General features: G+C 35.8%; 1 protein-coding gene across 1 annotated transcript in view; it reads right to left on the bottom strand.

Annotated features, from left to right (window-relative positions):
* LOC126248929 (uncharacterized) overlaps nt 1-15,991 on the bottom strand; it is a 148,430-nt gene that overhangs the window by 68,874 nt on the left and 63,565 nt on the right. The window contains exons 4-5 of the mRNA XM_049950436.1: nt 9,908-10,176; nt 9,622-9,801 (exon numbers count right to left, since the gene is read on the bottom strand). Coding sequence (XP_049806393.1) covers nt 9,622-9,801; nt 9,908-10,176 — 449 coding nt within the window. The remainder of the gene's footprint in view (nt 1-9,621; nt 9,802-9,907; nt 10,177-15,991) is intronic.

Below are 15,991 nucleotides of genomic sequence, written 5' to 3'. Positions count from 1 at the left end.
AAATGGTAAGTGATGCAGACCTTGATCAAGTGTGACTTCCTTTTAACTGTGTGGTATATGTTACATTGCATTCAGGAACTTTCGGGTAATTGAACATGTATCAATAATTACAGATTTCTGTAGTTGTATATATACGTTTGGATGTAGCTGTATTGCGTTGATGTACTGGTGGATATTGTGTGGTATGACTCCTGTAGTTGATAGTATAATTGGTATAATGTCAACTTTATCCTGATGCCACATGTCCTTGACTTCCTCAGCCAGTTGGATGTATTTTTCAATTTTTTCTCTTGTTTTCTTCTGTATATTTGTTGTATTGGGTATGGATATTTCGATTAGTTGTGTTAATTTCTTCTTCTTATTGGTGAGTATGATGTCAGGTTTGTTATGTGGTGTTGTTTTATCTGTTATAATGGTTCTGCTCCAGTATAATTTGTATTCATCATTCTCCAGTACATTTTGTGGTGCATACCTGTATGTGGGAACATGTTGTTTTATTAGTTTATGTTGTATGGCAAGTTGTTGATGTATTATTTTTGCTACATTGTCATGTCTTCTGGGGTATTCTGTATTTGCTAGTATTGTACATCCGCTTGTGATGTGATCTACTGTTTCTATTTGTTGCTTGCAAAGTCTGCATTTATCTGTTGTGGTATTGGGATCTTTAATAATATGCTTGCTGTAATACCTGGTGTTTATTGTTTGATCCTGTATTGCAATCATGAATCCTTCTGTCTCACTGTATATATTGCCTTTTCTTAGCCATGTGTTGGATGCGTCTTTATCAATGTGTGGCTGTGTTAGATGATACGGGTGCTTGCCATGAAGTGTTTTCTTTTTCCAATTTACTTTCTTCATATCTGTTGATGTTATGTGATCTAAAGGGTTGTAGAAGTGGTTATGAAATTGCAGTGGTGTAGCCGATGTATTTATATGAGTGATTGCCTTGTGTATTTTTCTAGTTTCTGCTCGTTCTAGAAAGAATTTTCTTAAATTGTCTACCTGTCCATAATGTAGGTTTTTTACGCTGATAAATCCCCGTCCTCCTTCCTTTCTGCTTAATGTGAATCTTTCTGTTGCTGAATGTATGTGATGTATTCTATATTTGTGGCATTGTGATCGTGTAAGTGTATTGAGTGCTTCTAGGTCTGTGTTACTCCATTTCACTACTCCAAATGAGTAGGTCAATATTGGTATGGCATAAGTATTTATAGCTTTTGTCTTGTTTCTTGCTGTCAATTCTGTTTTCAGTATTTTTGTTAGTCTTTGTCTATATTTTTCTTTTAGTTCTTCTTTAATATTTGTATTATCTATTCCTATTTTTTGTCTGTATCCTAGATATTTATAGGCATCTGTTTTTTCCATCGCTTCTATGCAGTCGCGGTCGTTATCCAGTGTCTAATCTTCTTGTTTAGTGTGTTTTCCCTTGACTATGCTATTTTTCTTACATTTGTCTGTTCCAAAAGCCATACTTATATCATTGCTGAATACTTCTGTTATCTTTAGTAATTGGTTGAGTTGTTGATTTGTTCCTGCCAGTAGTTTTAGATCATCCATGTATAGCAAATGTGTGATTTTGTGTGGGTATGTTCCAGTAATATTGTATCCATAATTTGTATTATTTAGCATGTTGGATAGTGGGTTCAGAGCAAGGCAGAACCAGAAAGGACTTAATGAGTCTCCTTGGTATATTCCACGCTGAATCTGTATTGGCTGTGATGTGATATTATTTGAATTTGTTTGGATATTAAGTGTGGTTTTCCAATTTTTCATTACTATGTTTAGGAACTGTATGAATTTAGGATCTACTTTGTATATTTCCAATATTTGTAGTAACCATGAGTGGGGTACACTATCAAAAGCTTTTTGGTAATCAATGTATGCGTAGCGTAGCGACCTTTGTTTAGTTTTAGCTTGATATGTCACCTCTGCATCTATTATCAGTTGCTCTTTACATCCTCGTGCTCCTCTGCTACAACCTTTTTGTTCTTCATTTATAATTTTGTTCTGTGTTGTATGTGTCATTAATTTCTGTTTAATGACTGAAGTTAATATTTTGTATATTGTTGGTAGGCATGTTATGGGGCGATATTTAGCTGGGTTCGCTGTGTCTGCTTGATCTTTAGGTTTCAGATAAGTTATTCCATGTGTAAGTGTATCAGGGAATGTGTATGGGTCTGCAATGTAACTGCTAAATAATTTAGTTAGATGTGAATGTGTTGAGGTCAACTTCTTTAACCAGAAATTTGCTATTTTATCATTTCCAGGGGCTTTCCAATTGTGAGTAGAATTAATTGCTTGGGTGACTTCATGTTGCAAAATTATCACTTCAGGCATTTGTGGTATCATCTTGTATGTGTCTGTTTCTGCTTGTATCCACCGTGCATGCCTGTTATGTTGTACCAGGTTTGACCATATGTTGCTCCAGAAGTGTTCCATGTCTGTTATGTTTGGTGGATTGTTTATTTTAATGTGTGTGTTATCTATTGTCTGGTAAAATTTCTTATGGTTTGTGTTGAATGTTTGGTTTTGTTTCCTTCTATTTTCACTTTTTTTGTATCTTCTGAGTCGTTTGGCTAATGCTTATTATTATTATTATTATTATTCTTTACTTTCTCAGACGTTAAGTCTGGTTGAGAATGGAAAGTGACGCGGACCTTGATCAAGCGTCACTTCCTATTAACTGTACGGTATGTGTTATATTGCATTTAGGAACTTTCGGGTAATTGAACATGTTTCAATAATTACGGATTTCTGTAGTTGTATATATGTGTTTGGATGTAGCTGTATTGCATTGATGTACTGGTGGATATTGTGTGGTATGACTCCTGTAGTTGATACTATAATTGGTATGATGTCAACTTTATCCTGATGCCACATGTCTTTGACTTCCTCAGCCAGTTGGATGTATTTTTCAATTTTTTCTCCTGTTTTCTTTTGTATATTTGTTGTATTGGGTATGGATATTTCGATTAGTTGTGTTAATTTCTTCTTTTTATTGGTGAGTATGATGTCAGGTTTGTTATGTGGCGTTGTTTTATCTGTTATAATGGTTCTGTTCCAGTATAATTTGTATTCATCATTCTCCAGTACATTTTGTGGTGCATACTTGTATGTAGGAACTTGTTGTTTTAAAAGTTTATGTTGTAAGGCAAGCTGTTGATGTATTATTTTTGCGACATTGTCATGTCTTCTGGGGTTATTATTATTATTATTATTATTATTATTATTTCATTATTATTATTATTTCTTTACTTTCTCAGACGTTAAGTCTGGTTGAGAATGGAAAGTGACGCGGACCTTGATCAAGCGTCACTTCCTATTAACTGTACGGTATGTGTTATATTGCATTTAGGAACTTTCGGGTAATTATTATTATTATTATTATTATTATTATTATTATTATTATTATTATTTCTGTTGGAAAACCTTTCCACATACAACTGTGCAGTAGTTCTACCACTTTCATCAGTTTTGTTACATACAAGCAGCATATCAATAATTTTGTTACTTGTGTACTGCTTCATTTCATAATGCTGTCAAAAAATTTAGTGTGCTGGTACACAACACAGCTACCCAATTATGACACAAGAACAAATGGCTACATGAAGGTGCAGCACACATGCAAGAACACTATTCAGCACAGTTTTTTAATCATCCTTACATTCATGGCTAGTAAGTTATAGAAATACGAAATACAAGCTGGAGAAATACTGACTCCACAGTTCTCTAACTTCACAGTGTGAAAACTATGCCTTTCCACTTGAAAAATGATGAGCTTGCACTCACACACTACGTACTAACCATAGTTGATATTCTTATGATACATCCTGTCTTCATATCCTCCGCACTGGATTCAACGGACATTTATTCAATGTTTCCAAGGATACATCTCATAGGCCAAGAATGCGACCTGACATACAGGGTGACTCAACTAGGCTGATCATCTCAGGTATTTCCTGAACCATTAAAACTGAACCATTGAAAATATCATACTCTGCTTTCACTCAAATGAGTTCTTTTTTCATAGTTATTTTAATTAAGGAGATATCAGTATGGACTTCCTTTTCCAACTGGAAGTATTTATTTATTTATTTATTTAGTCTTGTCCAACACATAATACAATAGCAACAATAAAATTTAGTAAAATTGTAACTAATAGTAATAAAACAAACTCAGTTAACATAACCAAATCAACACTTTAAAAACCTATTTTATTACACTATTATACAGGGTGATTCAAAAAGAATACCACAACTTTAGGAATTTAAAACTCTGCAACGACAAAAGGCAGAGCTAAGCACTATCTGTCGGCGAATTAAGGGAGCTATAAAGTTTCATTTAGTTGTACATTTGTTCGCTTGAGGCGCTGTTGACTAGGCGTCAGCGTCAGTTGATGCTAAGATGGCGACCGCTCAACAGAAAGCTTTTTGTGTTATTGAGTACGGCAGAAGTGAATCGACGACAGTTGTTCAGCGTGCATTTCGAACGAAGTATGGTGTTAAACCTCCTGATAGGTGGTGTATTAAACGTTGGTATAAACAGTTTACAGAGAATGGGTGTTTGTGCAAAGGGAAAAGTTCTGGATGGCCGAGAACGAGTGATGAAAATGTAGCACGCATCCAGCAAGCATTTGTTCGCAGCCCAGGAAAATCGACTCGCAGAGCTAGCAGAGAGCTGCAAATTCCACAATCAACTGTATGGAGAGTCCTACGAAAAAGGTTAGTTATGAAACCTTATCGAGGCGATGGATCGGCCGCCAGGCAGCTCGTGACAGAGCACTTCATCACTGGCCTCCAAGAAGCCCTGATCTTACCCCCTGCGATTTTTTCTTATGGGGGTATGTTAAGGATATGGTGTTTCGCCCACCTCTCCCAGCCACCATTGATGATTTGAAACGAGAAATAACAGCAGCTATCCAAACTGTTACGCCTGATATGCTACAGTTAGTGTGGAACGAGTTGGAGTATCGGGTTGATATTGCTCGTGTGTCTGGAGGGGGCCATATTGAACATCTCTGAACTTGTTTTTGAGTGAAAAAAAAACCTTTTTAAATATTCTTTGTAATGATGTATAACAGAAGGTTATATTATGTTTCTTTCATTAAATACACATTTTTAAAGTTGTGGTATTCTTTTTGAATCACCCTGTATATCACGTGTAATGAAAATTATGTCCACCACAGTTTCCAGGTGGTCATATTCCAAAATTAGTCCAGGAAATAGTCTGAATATCCTTGTTATTTGCTTGAACCAAGTTGTCTAAAGTTCACAGTTCATCCAACTTTCCGCAGATTGGCAAGTGGGGTGGATCCTATAGACTGTGACATTCACAGCATTCATCAGTACTAATGTAACCCCATTGCTCGAAATTTTCTTTACTCTGGGATATGACCATCCTTGGGTGATTCAGGATTTTCCAAGTCATATAAGGTAGTTCAACACAGCTACATAATTCCTCCTTTGGGTTGTTCCATGGGCCTATTAGAAATGGGTTTAGCCACAGTTCCCCTTAACATCTACATACATATGCTATACGCACCGTACAGTGCATGGTAGAGGGTATGTTGTACCACTATAAGCCATTTCCCTTCCGGTTCCACTTACAAAGTAAGGGAAAATAACTATCTGTATGCCTCCATACAAGCCCTAATTTCTCTTATCTTATGTTCGTGGGCCTTATGCGAAGTGTATGTTGGTGGCTGTAGGATTGTTGAGCAGTCAGTTTCAAATTCTAGTTCTCTAAATTTTCTCAATAGTGTACCTTGAAAAGAACACTGTCTTCCCTCAAGGGATTCTGATTTGAGTTTCCGAAACATCTTCGTAATACTTGCATGTTGATTGAACCTACCAGTAACAAATCTAGCAGCCCACCTCTGAATTGCTTCGATGTCTTTGTTTAACTTGACTTGGTGGGAATCCCAAATACTTCAGCAGTACTCAGGAATGGGTCGCACTAGAGTTCTACATGCAGCCTCCTTTACAAATGAACTTCACTTTCCTAAAACTCTCCCAATAAACTCAAATCAACCATTCGCCTTCCCCACTACAGTCCTTACATGTTCATTCTACTCTGCAACATTGTACTCTGATACTTAATACTGATTGTGACCAGTAGCACAACACTAATGCTGTATTAAAAGATCACAAGATTGTTTTTCCAACTCCTCTACATTAACTTACATTTTTCTACATTTAGAGTTAGCTGCCATTCCTCACACCAATTAGAAAGTTTGTCTACGTCATCTTGTATCCTCCTATAGCCACTCAGTGATGACACCTTCCCGTATGCCACAGCATTATCAGCAAACGGCCGCAGATTGCTGCTCGCCCCATCTGTCAGATCAGTTATGTATATAGAGAATAACAGTGGTCCTATTACACTTTCCTTGAGCACTCCTGAAGATACCCTTGTCTCTGATGAACACTCAACAACGAGGACCACATACTGGGTCCTATTATTTAAGAAATCCTTGAGCCACCCACATATCTGAGAACCTATGCTTGCACTTTCATTAAAAGTCTGCAGTTGGGCACCATATAACATGCTTTTCAGAAATCTGGGAATATGGAATCTGTCTGTTGTCCTCCATCCACAGTTCACAGGATATCATGTGAGAAAAGGGCAAACTGAGTTTCGCATGAGCAATGCTGTCTAAAACTGTGCTGATTTGTTGACAGAAGCTTTTCTGTCTCATGGAACTTTATTATATTCAAACTGAGATGATGTTCAAGAATTCTGCAACAAACTGGTGTTAAGGATATTGGTCTGTAATTTTGCAGGTCAATTCTCTTGCCCCCGCCCCTTGTATATAAGAGTCATCTGCACTTTTTTCCAGTTGCCTTCATGTCTGATTCAGAGACTGGGAAAAACCTAGGTGATCACTTTCCAACCTTTGCAGCTATTATTCTCCTTACTTCAAGGCGAGCTATGTCCATAAGCTGACAGATCTGATTTGCAAAGGTACAGCGAAGACATCCTGTAACGATACACCCTGTCTCATTCAGGGCTACATCTACTTGCTACTTGTTTTGCACGGAACTATAGTAAATTCCACTGCCAGTATCATAGTTCTAAAAAGAAACATATTCAATGGTGCGTCACTCTTCCAAATCTGATTAATAGTTTCAGACAAACTGCAATATTTACAACTTAGGATTTGTCCATTTTGAACATGAAACCAACTGCTGTCTTATGTGTAAATGTGTGTTGTTGTTTGGGCCACTGCAGCTTGACACAGCTAAGAGAATCTGCTTAAAAATACACAATATTTGGAAAAAAATTAGTTTAAAGCTGACACTAATCACATTTAGATGCATGATGTTGGACCGACGCATCAACTGGAAGGCAAAGGACATGACATGTAAGTATGAGACACCAGCTAATTACAGTGATAGTCTGCTTGTTTTTGCCAAAGCCTTGAAAGAAAGGTGCACATCAAAAATTGAATCAATTTGTAAAAAGGGAAGTCGGATATAAAACTTGTTAAATAACAACTTCATGTCATGAGTTTAAAGTCAAAATAAACACTTAAATTGGAAAACAACAGTATCAGCCAAAAAAAAAAAGAAGAAGAAGAAGAAGAAGAAGAAGAAGAAGAAGGAAAATGCAGAGGAATGTGGCCATAAAGTTCCTCAAAATTCAGTTTATGTCATCAAGTATTTCACGTGGCCACTGTCTACAGCACTACACGTTGTCAGTCACCCATAAAGGACTCCTGGACAGACAAGACAAAAGAGTCCATGGATATCACTGCACATACTGTATGTAATCATGATGTGTTAAATCCTCTTGGATTGTCCAGAGGCGTCAAATAACGGCAGACATATAGGTCAAATGATAATGCCTTCATGTCTGATCCAGAGACTGGGAAAAACCTAGGTGATCACTTTCCTAGACACAAGCACATAAGTGAGCTGGGCACCACTTGTGCCACATACATCTGCATATTTCAAGAGGCATGTCCTCTACATTCACACTCCAGTACCTGTGACATTCAACCTGCCTCAGCCAGTGCAGATTCTCAGCATCCCAATAATGCAGATTTCATAATTCAGCTTTCCATGATTTGTAAGGGTAGTTTCACTGGTAAAGAGATTTCTTTGAAGAAAAAATATGCTGTCCTGATGTTGCATCAGAACTGGGTGAAAAAATTCCATAGGTATTCAGCAATTCCACTGATTAATCTGCTGGTGAAGTGACCCATGATGTGGATGGAAGCTGTACGTGCCAAAGTTGCAAACATTGCTGGGCCGATCGATTCCAGGAACACACACAATTTCTCTGCAGTTACCATGTGGATTAAGAGCAACAGCTACGAAATCATCTATTTCATTCAGTCCACTCATTGCAGGCTTACTGCTTGCCCTCTGTGTGGTATTCCAGCGCCTCTCGAATACATTTTTTTGTACATTTGTTGAACTGTCATTCTTGTTGGTCACCGCATATTAACAACTTTGCTGTTCTCTTTGTGTTCCTTCTGTATTCCCTGTAGAGAAGTGGTATATCTAGTTTCTTCACATTTGTGAAAGACATTTATTTTTTTTTCAAACTAACCAGCACTTGATACATGTGAACGTTAGACAGAATGAAAGCTACAGCTCCTCTGTGCCCCTTTTACACTGGTATTGTGGCAGTGCAACACTTTGTGTCCTCCTAATCCGAAGTAACTTATTTCCCTACTTGGGTATGCAATCATGAACCTCAAAATAAGACTGCGATCCATTTCATGTTTAAAATAGATAAATCATAAGACATAAATGCTGTAATTATTCTGAAACTAGTAACTGGATTTTGAAGAGTGAAATGGCATAGAATTTGTCTCTTTTTGAACTATGATACAGCAAAGTTGATATCAAAATCTCTGTAATTAATATTGCTATAAAAAGAAACGAAATGTCATTTAGTGAGAACTACCTCACAATTCATCTGGATGAAAACAGAACTGCAATATCTTAAATGGCTCTGAAAATATTTGAGGGGAACAGCTTAGCTGAACCATCCTGTAAACCTGTGATGCATGTTTTGCAATATCTATAATATGTAAAATTGAGCTAATTGTAATTTGTAGAAATTTTTGATTAAGGAAATTTCGATATTTATCAGACAGAACAACATTTCATTCTGTCTTTGTATATACCTGGAACATTTGATCTTTGTTGTCTATGATAAAAAAGTTATTGCCTTCCCTGTTTAAGTCCTAATACTAATCATCCTGATGCCATCATTACAACAATTTATGCCATGGTTCTGGTTTACTGGACACAGTACATCCATAAGGAACTGACATTAAAAGATAACAAAGAAAATTATTTCATGGATAGAACAAGCACTATTTGCTGAGTAATGCTATCAGATTAATAGTACTATAATGAGTATAAACTATATGAAAGTTCTATTCTGCCACTAAATTTTGACTTGACACACACACACACACACACACACACACACACACAGAGAGAGAGAGAGAGAGAGAGAGAGAGAGAGAGAGAGAGAGAATTCTGAATTTCATTTCCCTTATTATTAAGATACCATTAAGGGCCATTTATATGTTCTTATTACTAAACAAATAATTAATTAAAGATTGATAATTTCTCACAAATAACACACAAAGCAACTTACATCATGTGCACAACATTGTTTGGGTAATATGAAGGATCAAGGAAGACTGAAACCTTTGTCACATATTTTGAGATCTCTGGATCCTCTCTTGGGCCCCTTATATATAACATCCATTTGTATGGAGCACTAACTTGGTACTGTCTTTCAGGGCACCACTGAGAAACATTTCCAACAACAAACCTGTAGAAAATGCTCAGATTCAGGTAACAGTAAGCAAATTTTCATTGAGTGACACAAATTTTTCCTTCACTTAATGACAAGCCATGTCTCAACAAGAGAAACTTGCCTTTGAAGCTTCTTAAATCTTCTCCCTCTTATGTGACACTCTGACTTCTGGTGAAGTTCTCTGGCAATCCTGTTGTTGTTCTTAGTCAAAGCTGACTTTACTTCTGTTTCCAGAACTCTGTTGTTGTTGTTTCCACATGAACTATCATCTTTTATACAAGGAATCTGTTCGGGCTGAATTCCTGTAGAAATGCTTTTATTTTTCACATTTTGTTTTTCTGCTCTTTTACGGGTATTAATAAAATGATAGGCCCCTGCACCAAAAAGAAACTGAAAAATAAGAAATTACAATTAACAATGCATGACACTTAGGTTCATCAAACAAATGCCATGGCATCTCTAAATAACCTGAAAGAAATGACACTACAGCAACAAAACATGTAGCAAATTATGTGAGAGCTAAAATGTTTTAGGGAAGGTGGCATTCAGATTCCATGGTGTGCAGTTACAACACAAACAGGAGGAGGAGAGTGGACCAAATGGATAGAATTTACACAAGAACTCAAAGATGGTTATAATGTAAACAGAAGCAATACCATGAACAGAAGGGATGAAATTCACAAAATAAAGCAAAGAGGAATATGTTTCTCTCTAGACAAAATAGTGGTGACTAACCATAGCTTGGAAAACTATGAAGAATATTGGAGAAAGGACCAATAAATTAAAAGGAATGCCAGAGAAGTTGAATGGATGACATAACTGACAGGAAAAAAATTCAGTAAAGGAGAAAAAAATAACCCATAGCAATACTGAAGCTGATGGTAAATTTGAAAATTTCAGTATTCTGTTTCGTTTGAAGCAAAGCACAGAAGACTGACAAAATTACAACAAATCACTGCATTAGGGTGCAAAGTACATTGTTGTCATTCGTAAGCCATTTTTAAATGCTCAGCTAATAGCATAGTTGTTATTATTATTATTATTATTATTATTCCATTTAGCAGCATTACTACAACAGCACTGTAAGATACACAAACATTTGTTGCTGTATCCTATAACAATAATGATAAAAAATCTAGCAAATGTAAGAACTATGTATACCTCATGTCCCTACTAAACATTGTCACCCATATTTTCTGTGATGCTTAGTAAGATATTTGCAATTTTGTTTTCTTAATCTGCCAAAAAGGAACAGGATACATAAAATTCACACTGGTACACTTACAAAGTTGGATGACTGTGTGGTTAGTAGTGACACCCCCCGTCGTCATTTCAGTTTTTTTCCTAAAATCTACAAATACACAGACACTGTTTTTAATGATGAGTAGCTTAGCCTGCTAGAATGTGGTTTAATGTGCAACACACAGCACTATCACTAATCAACAAAAAAATTCTTGATTACTTATAAAGTTACAGTCTTAGACAGAGCCAAATTTATGGTTGTGCAGCATAATGAAGTACCTATTAGGGCAAAACAGATGACTGATAGTAGTTGTAAAAGTCGAGATACAAGATGGATGAAATATAAAAAGGAAAATGCTATTTTGAGTGGTATAAATAGTAAACTGGAAGATAATCTGGCATTAACTGTGAGGGCTGATAAGAGCAAAAGAGTGGTGACAATGGAAGAACAACAGTATACAAGTGAGGCTTAGCAATTTATACTGGAAACGAGATCATTGTAATGTAGAACAGATCCTATAACTAAATATGTTGAGCAACTTATGAGCGTGCTAAAGGATTCTGATCCTTTCCTAGTGAATTGGAAAAAACGTCACTTTTACTGATGAATCCTAGTGCTCTTATGCTTAGAGCTACCTTAAAAATCCATAAACTAAATTTATCTTTGTGGTCGATTGTTAATGCACGTAATGGATCAGGATATGGGACTGACAAAATTTTGTAAAAATATTTGAATCAACACAACTTACAAACCCCTAAATTATAATACTAAAAATAGAGATCACCTTACCACAATCCTAAATTAAATTAACATTGCACATGGAATCTATATCGTACCTCTTGAAATTAAGAATATGTACACCAGTGTCGCCAAGGATGAGTTTTTTAACTTAGTTGCGACGAATCTTCGCATACATAGTGGCAGATCAAATAAGGAAATTGTGATGCACTGCAATTACTTGAGTTAGTTCTTAATTACAATTACTTCTGATTTGATAACTGGTATTAGTGGCAGTGTCACAACACAACGATACCACTTTGTCTAATTTTAATTGCCTGCACAGAACACACACAAGCGACGGGGCTTTCATAAAGCCAGGGGCTCCACTGAGTGAAATAACAGACCTAACAACATCAACTGACGTAGCTAGTTTTAATAAAGATGATTTTGCCGTGTTAATAGGAGGATCAAACGACGACTATAGAAACGAGACATACAAGGTTATTACAGGAATGAGGAAATGTTTAAATAATTCAACCCACACAAATGTACTCATTGTGTGAACATCCCACATCGTCATGATTTACCACCCTGGTCGTATGTGAACCATGAAATTAATGTTGCAAACGAGTGTATCACTGAAATATGCACTAACTTTAAGAATGTTGATATTGTAGATATAAACAGATTGGAGCGAAAGTCCCATACAGTCCATGGACTTCATTTAAATATGCCAGGAAAGAAATTACTAGCCGAGAAAATTTGTACTTGCATTTAGAAGAAGAGTGAAGAAAAAAGTATAAGTGGCAAACAAATGGAGATTAAGAAGTGCTTTAGATGAGTTACAAGCTGTGCCATCGGCCAAACGCAAATTACAAAGTGGTTTAAACTGATTAGGTGAGAAACAAACAATCAAGTCGTCAGCCAAATGAAAATTACGAAATGGTTTAAACCGAAGAGGACAGATGTGGATGAAGCAAAATTTATACATGCTCCAGAAGTTAACTCACCTGCTGATTGCCACCAGCAAACAGAAGCCACACACAAGAAATATACTGAAAATTTTTTAGGGTAAGTGCTGTATTAGAAATGCCATTAGATAAAGAATCAGAAACCATTTCAACTAAAGTTACTAAATACCCAGATTTTGTTATATTACACCATAATGTTCAGTCACTCACAAATAAAATTTCCATGTTGGAAGCACTACTCCAGTATGCACTAAATGTAGACATAATCTGCATTACTGAACATTGGTTATGAAATCACGAAGTAAAATTAACCTCAATCTCAGGATATAGATTAGCATTTCATTTTAGCTGAGAGTTTTCCAAACCTGGTGGGTCTGCTATCTTTGTGAAAGAACAAATAAAGTTTTGTGATGTCAGTAAAAGCTATATCAACTCAATTGAAAAAGACTTTGAACTTTTCATTACTAAACTGTCAGAGCTTAATTTCATAGTTATTAATATATATAGAGCACCAAGTGGAAACCTGCCAGTCTTCATGAATAAACTAGAGGTTCTGCTGAGCAGGATCAGTATACTAAATATGAAGATAGTGCTTTGTGGGGATTTCAATATTGATTTTTCAAAAGACAGCAGCACCAGAGATGCTTTGATAAATATGACCAACACATTCAATATGATCCCCGCAATACACAGCCCAACAAGATTAACAGAATGCACAAATTCCATTATTGACCAAATATTCATCTCAGAAACAAATTACAGAGTCACAAGCAGAGTACTGAGCATACATTATAGTGATCATGAGGCACAGCTGCTGTGTATAGAAATGCCAACAGGTAATAGCAGTTCCGAAAAAGTAGTTGAAAAAAGAATCTTTTCTGAAGATAACATTAGAATTTTTAAACTCTTACTGGCGAAGGAAAACTGGGAAAGCACCGCCACTCAGAACAATGTTGATAGCATGTACATGAGTTTTCAGAGCATATTTCTTCACTATTTTAATCTAGTATTTCCAAAAGTAGTAAAAACAGTAAAACATAACAATAATAAGTAATGGGTAACTAAAAGCATAAAAATTTCCAGTGAGAGAAACAGATTTCTGCAGTAATGTTGTAAGAAATATAGAGTAACCCAAGAATTCGCAGATTATTCAAAAGCCTACAAAAGAATCTATGTTAGAGTAGTCAAAGAGGCAAAAATTATGTGGAATGACAATTTGATAAGAAACTCATCTAACAAAATGAGATCCATGTGGACAGTTATAAAGAAAGAAATTTGTTGTTCAGTGCCAAAGAAAAATAATGTATCATTAACACTAGAAGGCTCAAAAGTCACAGACCCAAATTTAGTTGTGGAAAAATTCAATGAATACTTCACTTCACTAGCTGAAGACCTCATTCAAGTACACTGTCAAGGACCAGTCCCAAATTTCTCCAGCAAGTCAGTGATCTCAACTGCTTCTATGTATGTTTATGATACAAGGCCCAATGAAATTATAAGTAAAATTAAATCATTAAGCAATAAAATGTCATGTGGTCTTGATGAAGTACCTGATTTTATATCAAAAGCGTGTGATCACCACATACCAAACCCCTTGGCAAAAACCTTCCATCTCTCTTTAAAAAATGGTGTATTTCCAGATGTTTTTAAAACAGCAAAAGTTTCACCACTTCTTCTGAAAAAATATCAAACTACCGACCCATGTCACAGTTAAGTTACTTCTCAAAAATTCTAGAAAAATTCATAAATAAATATGCACCACTTGCAGAACAACAACATGGTTTTAGAAAGTCTAAATCTACACAGAGAGCAATTTTTGAATTCTTGGACTGCATTTTAAAATCACTTGATCAACATAAATTAACTGCAGGTATTTTTCTAGATCTATCAAAAGCCTTTGATGTCCTGCACCATAACGTTCTGCTTAAAAAATTAGAAAGACAAGGAGTAAGAGATGTAGCACATAGCTGGTTGTGTTCATACCTAAAAAACTGCAGGCAGAAAGTATCACTTCAGTATGAATTCAACAAAATGAATAAAACAAGAAAAAACTTTCTTTCTTGCGAATTACCAAGAAAATATGTTGTACCACAGGGCTCAATCTTAGGTCCACTACTCTTCTTGATTTATGTGGACGACTTAGTTGAATATACGAGTCCCACAAAAACTATCCTGTTTGCCGATGACACCAGCGTATTGCTCACTGGATCCAGTCCAGAAACTTTGCAGTCCACAGCAGAAAGTTCTACGAAAAGACTTTGAGTGGTTCCCAAAAAAAAAAAAAAAAAAAAAAAAAAAAAAAAAAAAAAAAAAAAAAAACTCATTATAAATACTGAAAACACTGTGTCTGTCGATTTTCATTTAATTCCTCCAACTAATCAAATGCCTATTCAAGCACAATTAAAAAATGATCCCCTAGAATTTGTGTCACAAAATTTTTGGGTCTATGGGTTCAGCAAGACTTAAAGTGGGACACACATATAAATAACTTGTCTAGAAAACTATCGTCTGTTTGCTATGGCCTCAGAATTTTAAAGGCTACATCAAGCAAAACAACAGTGCTGCAGGTATACTATGCACAGTTCCATTCACTAGTCCGATATGGGATCATTTTCTGGGGATGCTCAACTCATAGTGTAAAGGTTTTCAGAATGAAAAAAAGAGCTCTAAGAATAATTTGTGGCCTTAAAAAGATGCAGTCCTGTAAATCCCATTTTACTGAGTTTGGTGTTCTAAATGCTCCAAGTTTATTCATTTATGAAACTATCTTGTTTACTAGGGACTACCTCCTGAAAACACGCAAACTGCTACAGAACAAAAATGTACACAACTATAGTACCAGAGGGAAATCAAATATATATCAAAAATATCACAGAACAACCACCTATCAGACGAGCATAATTAACATTGGTGTAATACTACACAATAAGATACCAGAGGAAATAAAAAATGCTACTCATCCAATATTTAAAGCTAAACTAAAGGCATTTCTAATAAAGCACTGTTTCTATTCTGTCAGAAAATTTCTGAATACATAACAAAATTATAGGTACCTATTTTTAATTTGCCTACTACTTCGTTAATACTATGTATTATTGTAACTTATTTTTGACCTGTCCAATATTAATTGTACAATTTGTGCTGTACGATAAAACTGGACCAATAAAAAATCAAATCAAATCAAAACACATAACAGGTAGGTTATCTGTCCCTCTGTGGTTCATGGCAATTTGCTATTCCCCATTTGTGGTCATCAATATGCATGTTGCAA

This window comes from Schistocerca nitens, chromosome 3 (assembly GCF_023898315.1).
Source record: "Schistocerca nitens isolate TAMUIC-IGC-003100 chromosome 3, iqSchNite1.1, whole genome shotgun sequence".
Classification (NCBI taxonomy): domain Eukaryota; kingdom Metazoa; phylum Arthropoda; class Insecta; order Orthoptera; family Acrididae; genus Schistocerca; species Schistocerca nitens.
The sequence above is the reverse complement of the archived record's forward strand: the minus strand, read 5'-3'. Positions and strand labels throughout refer to the sequence as shown.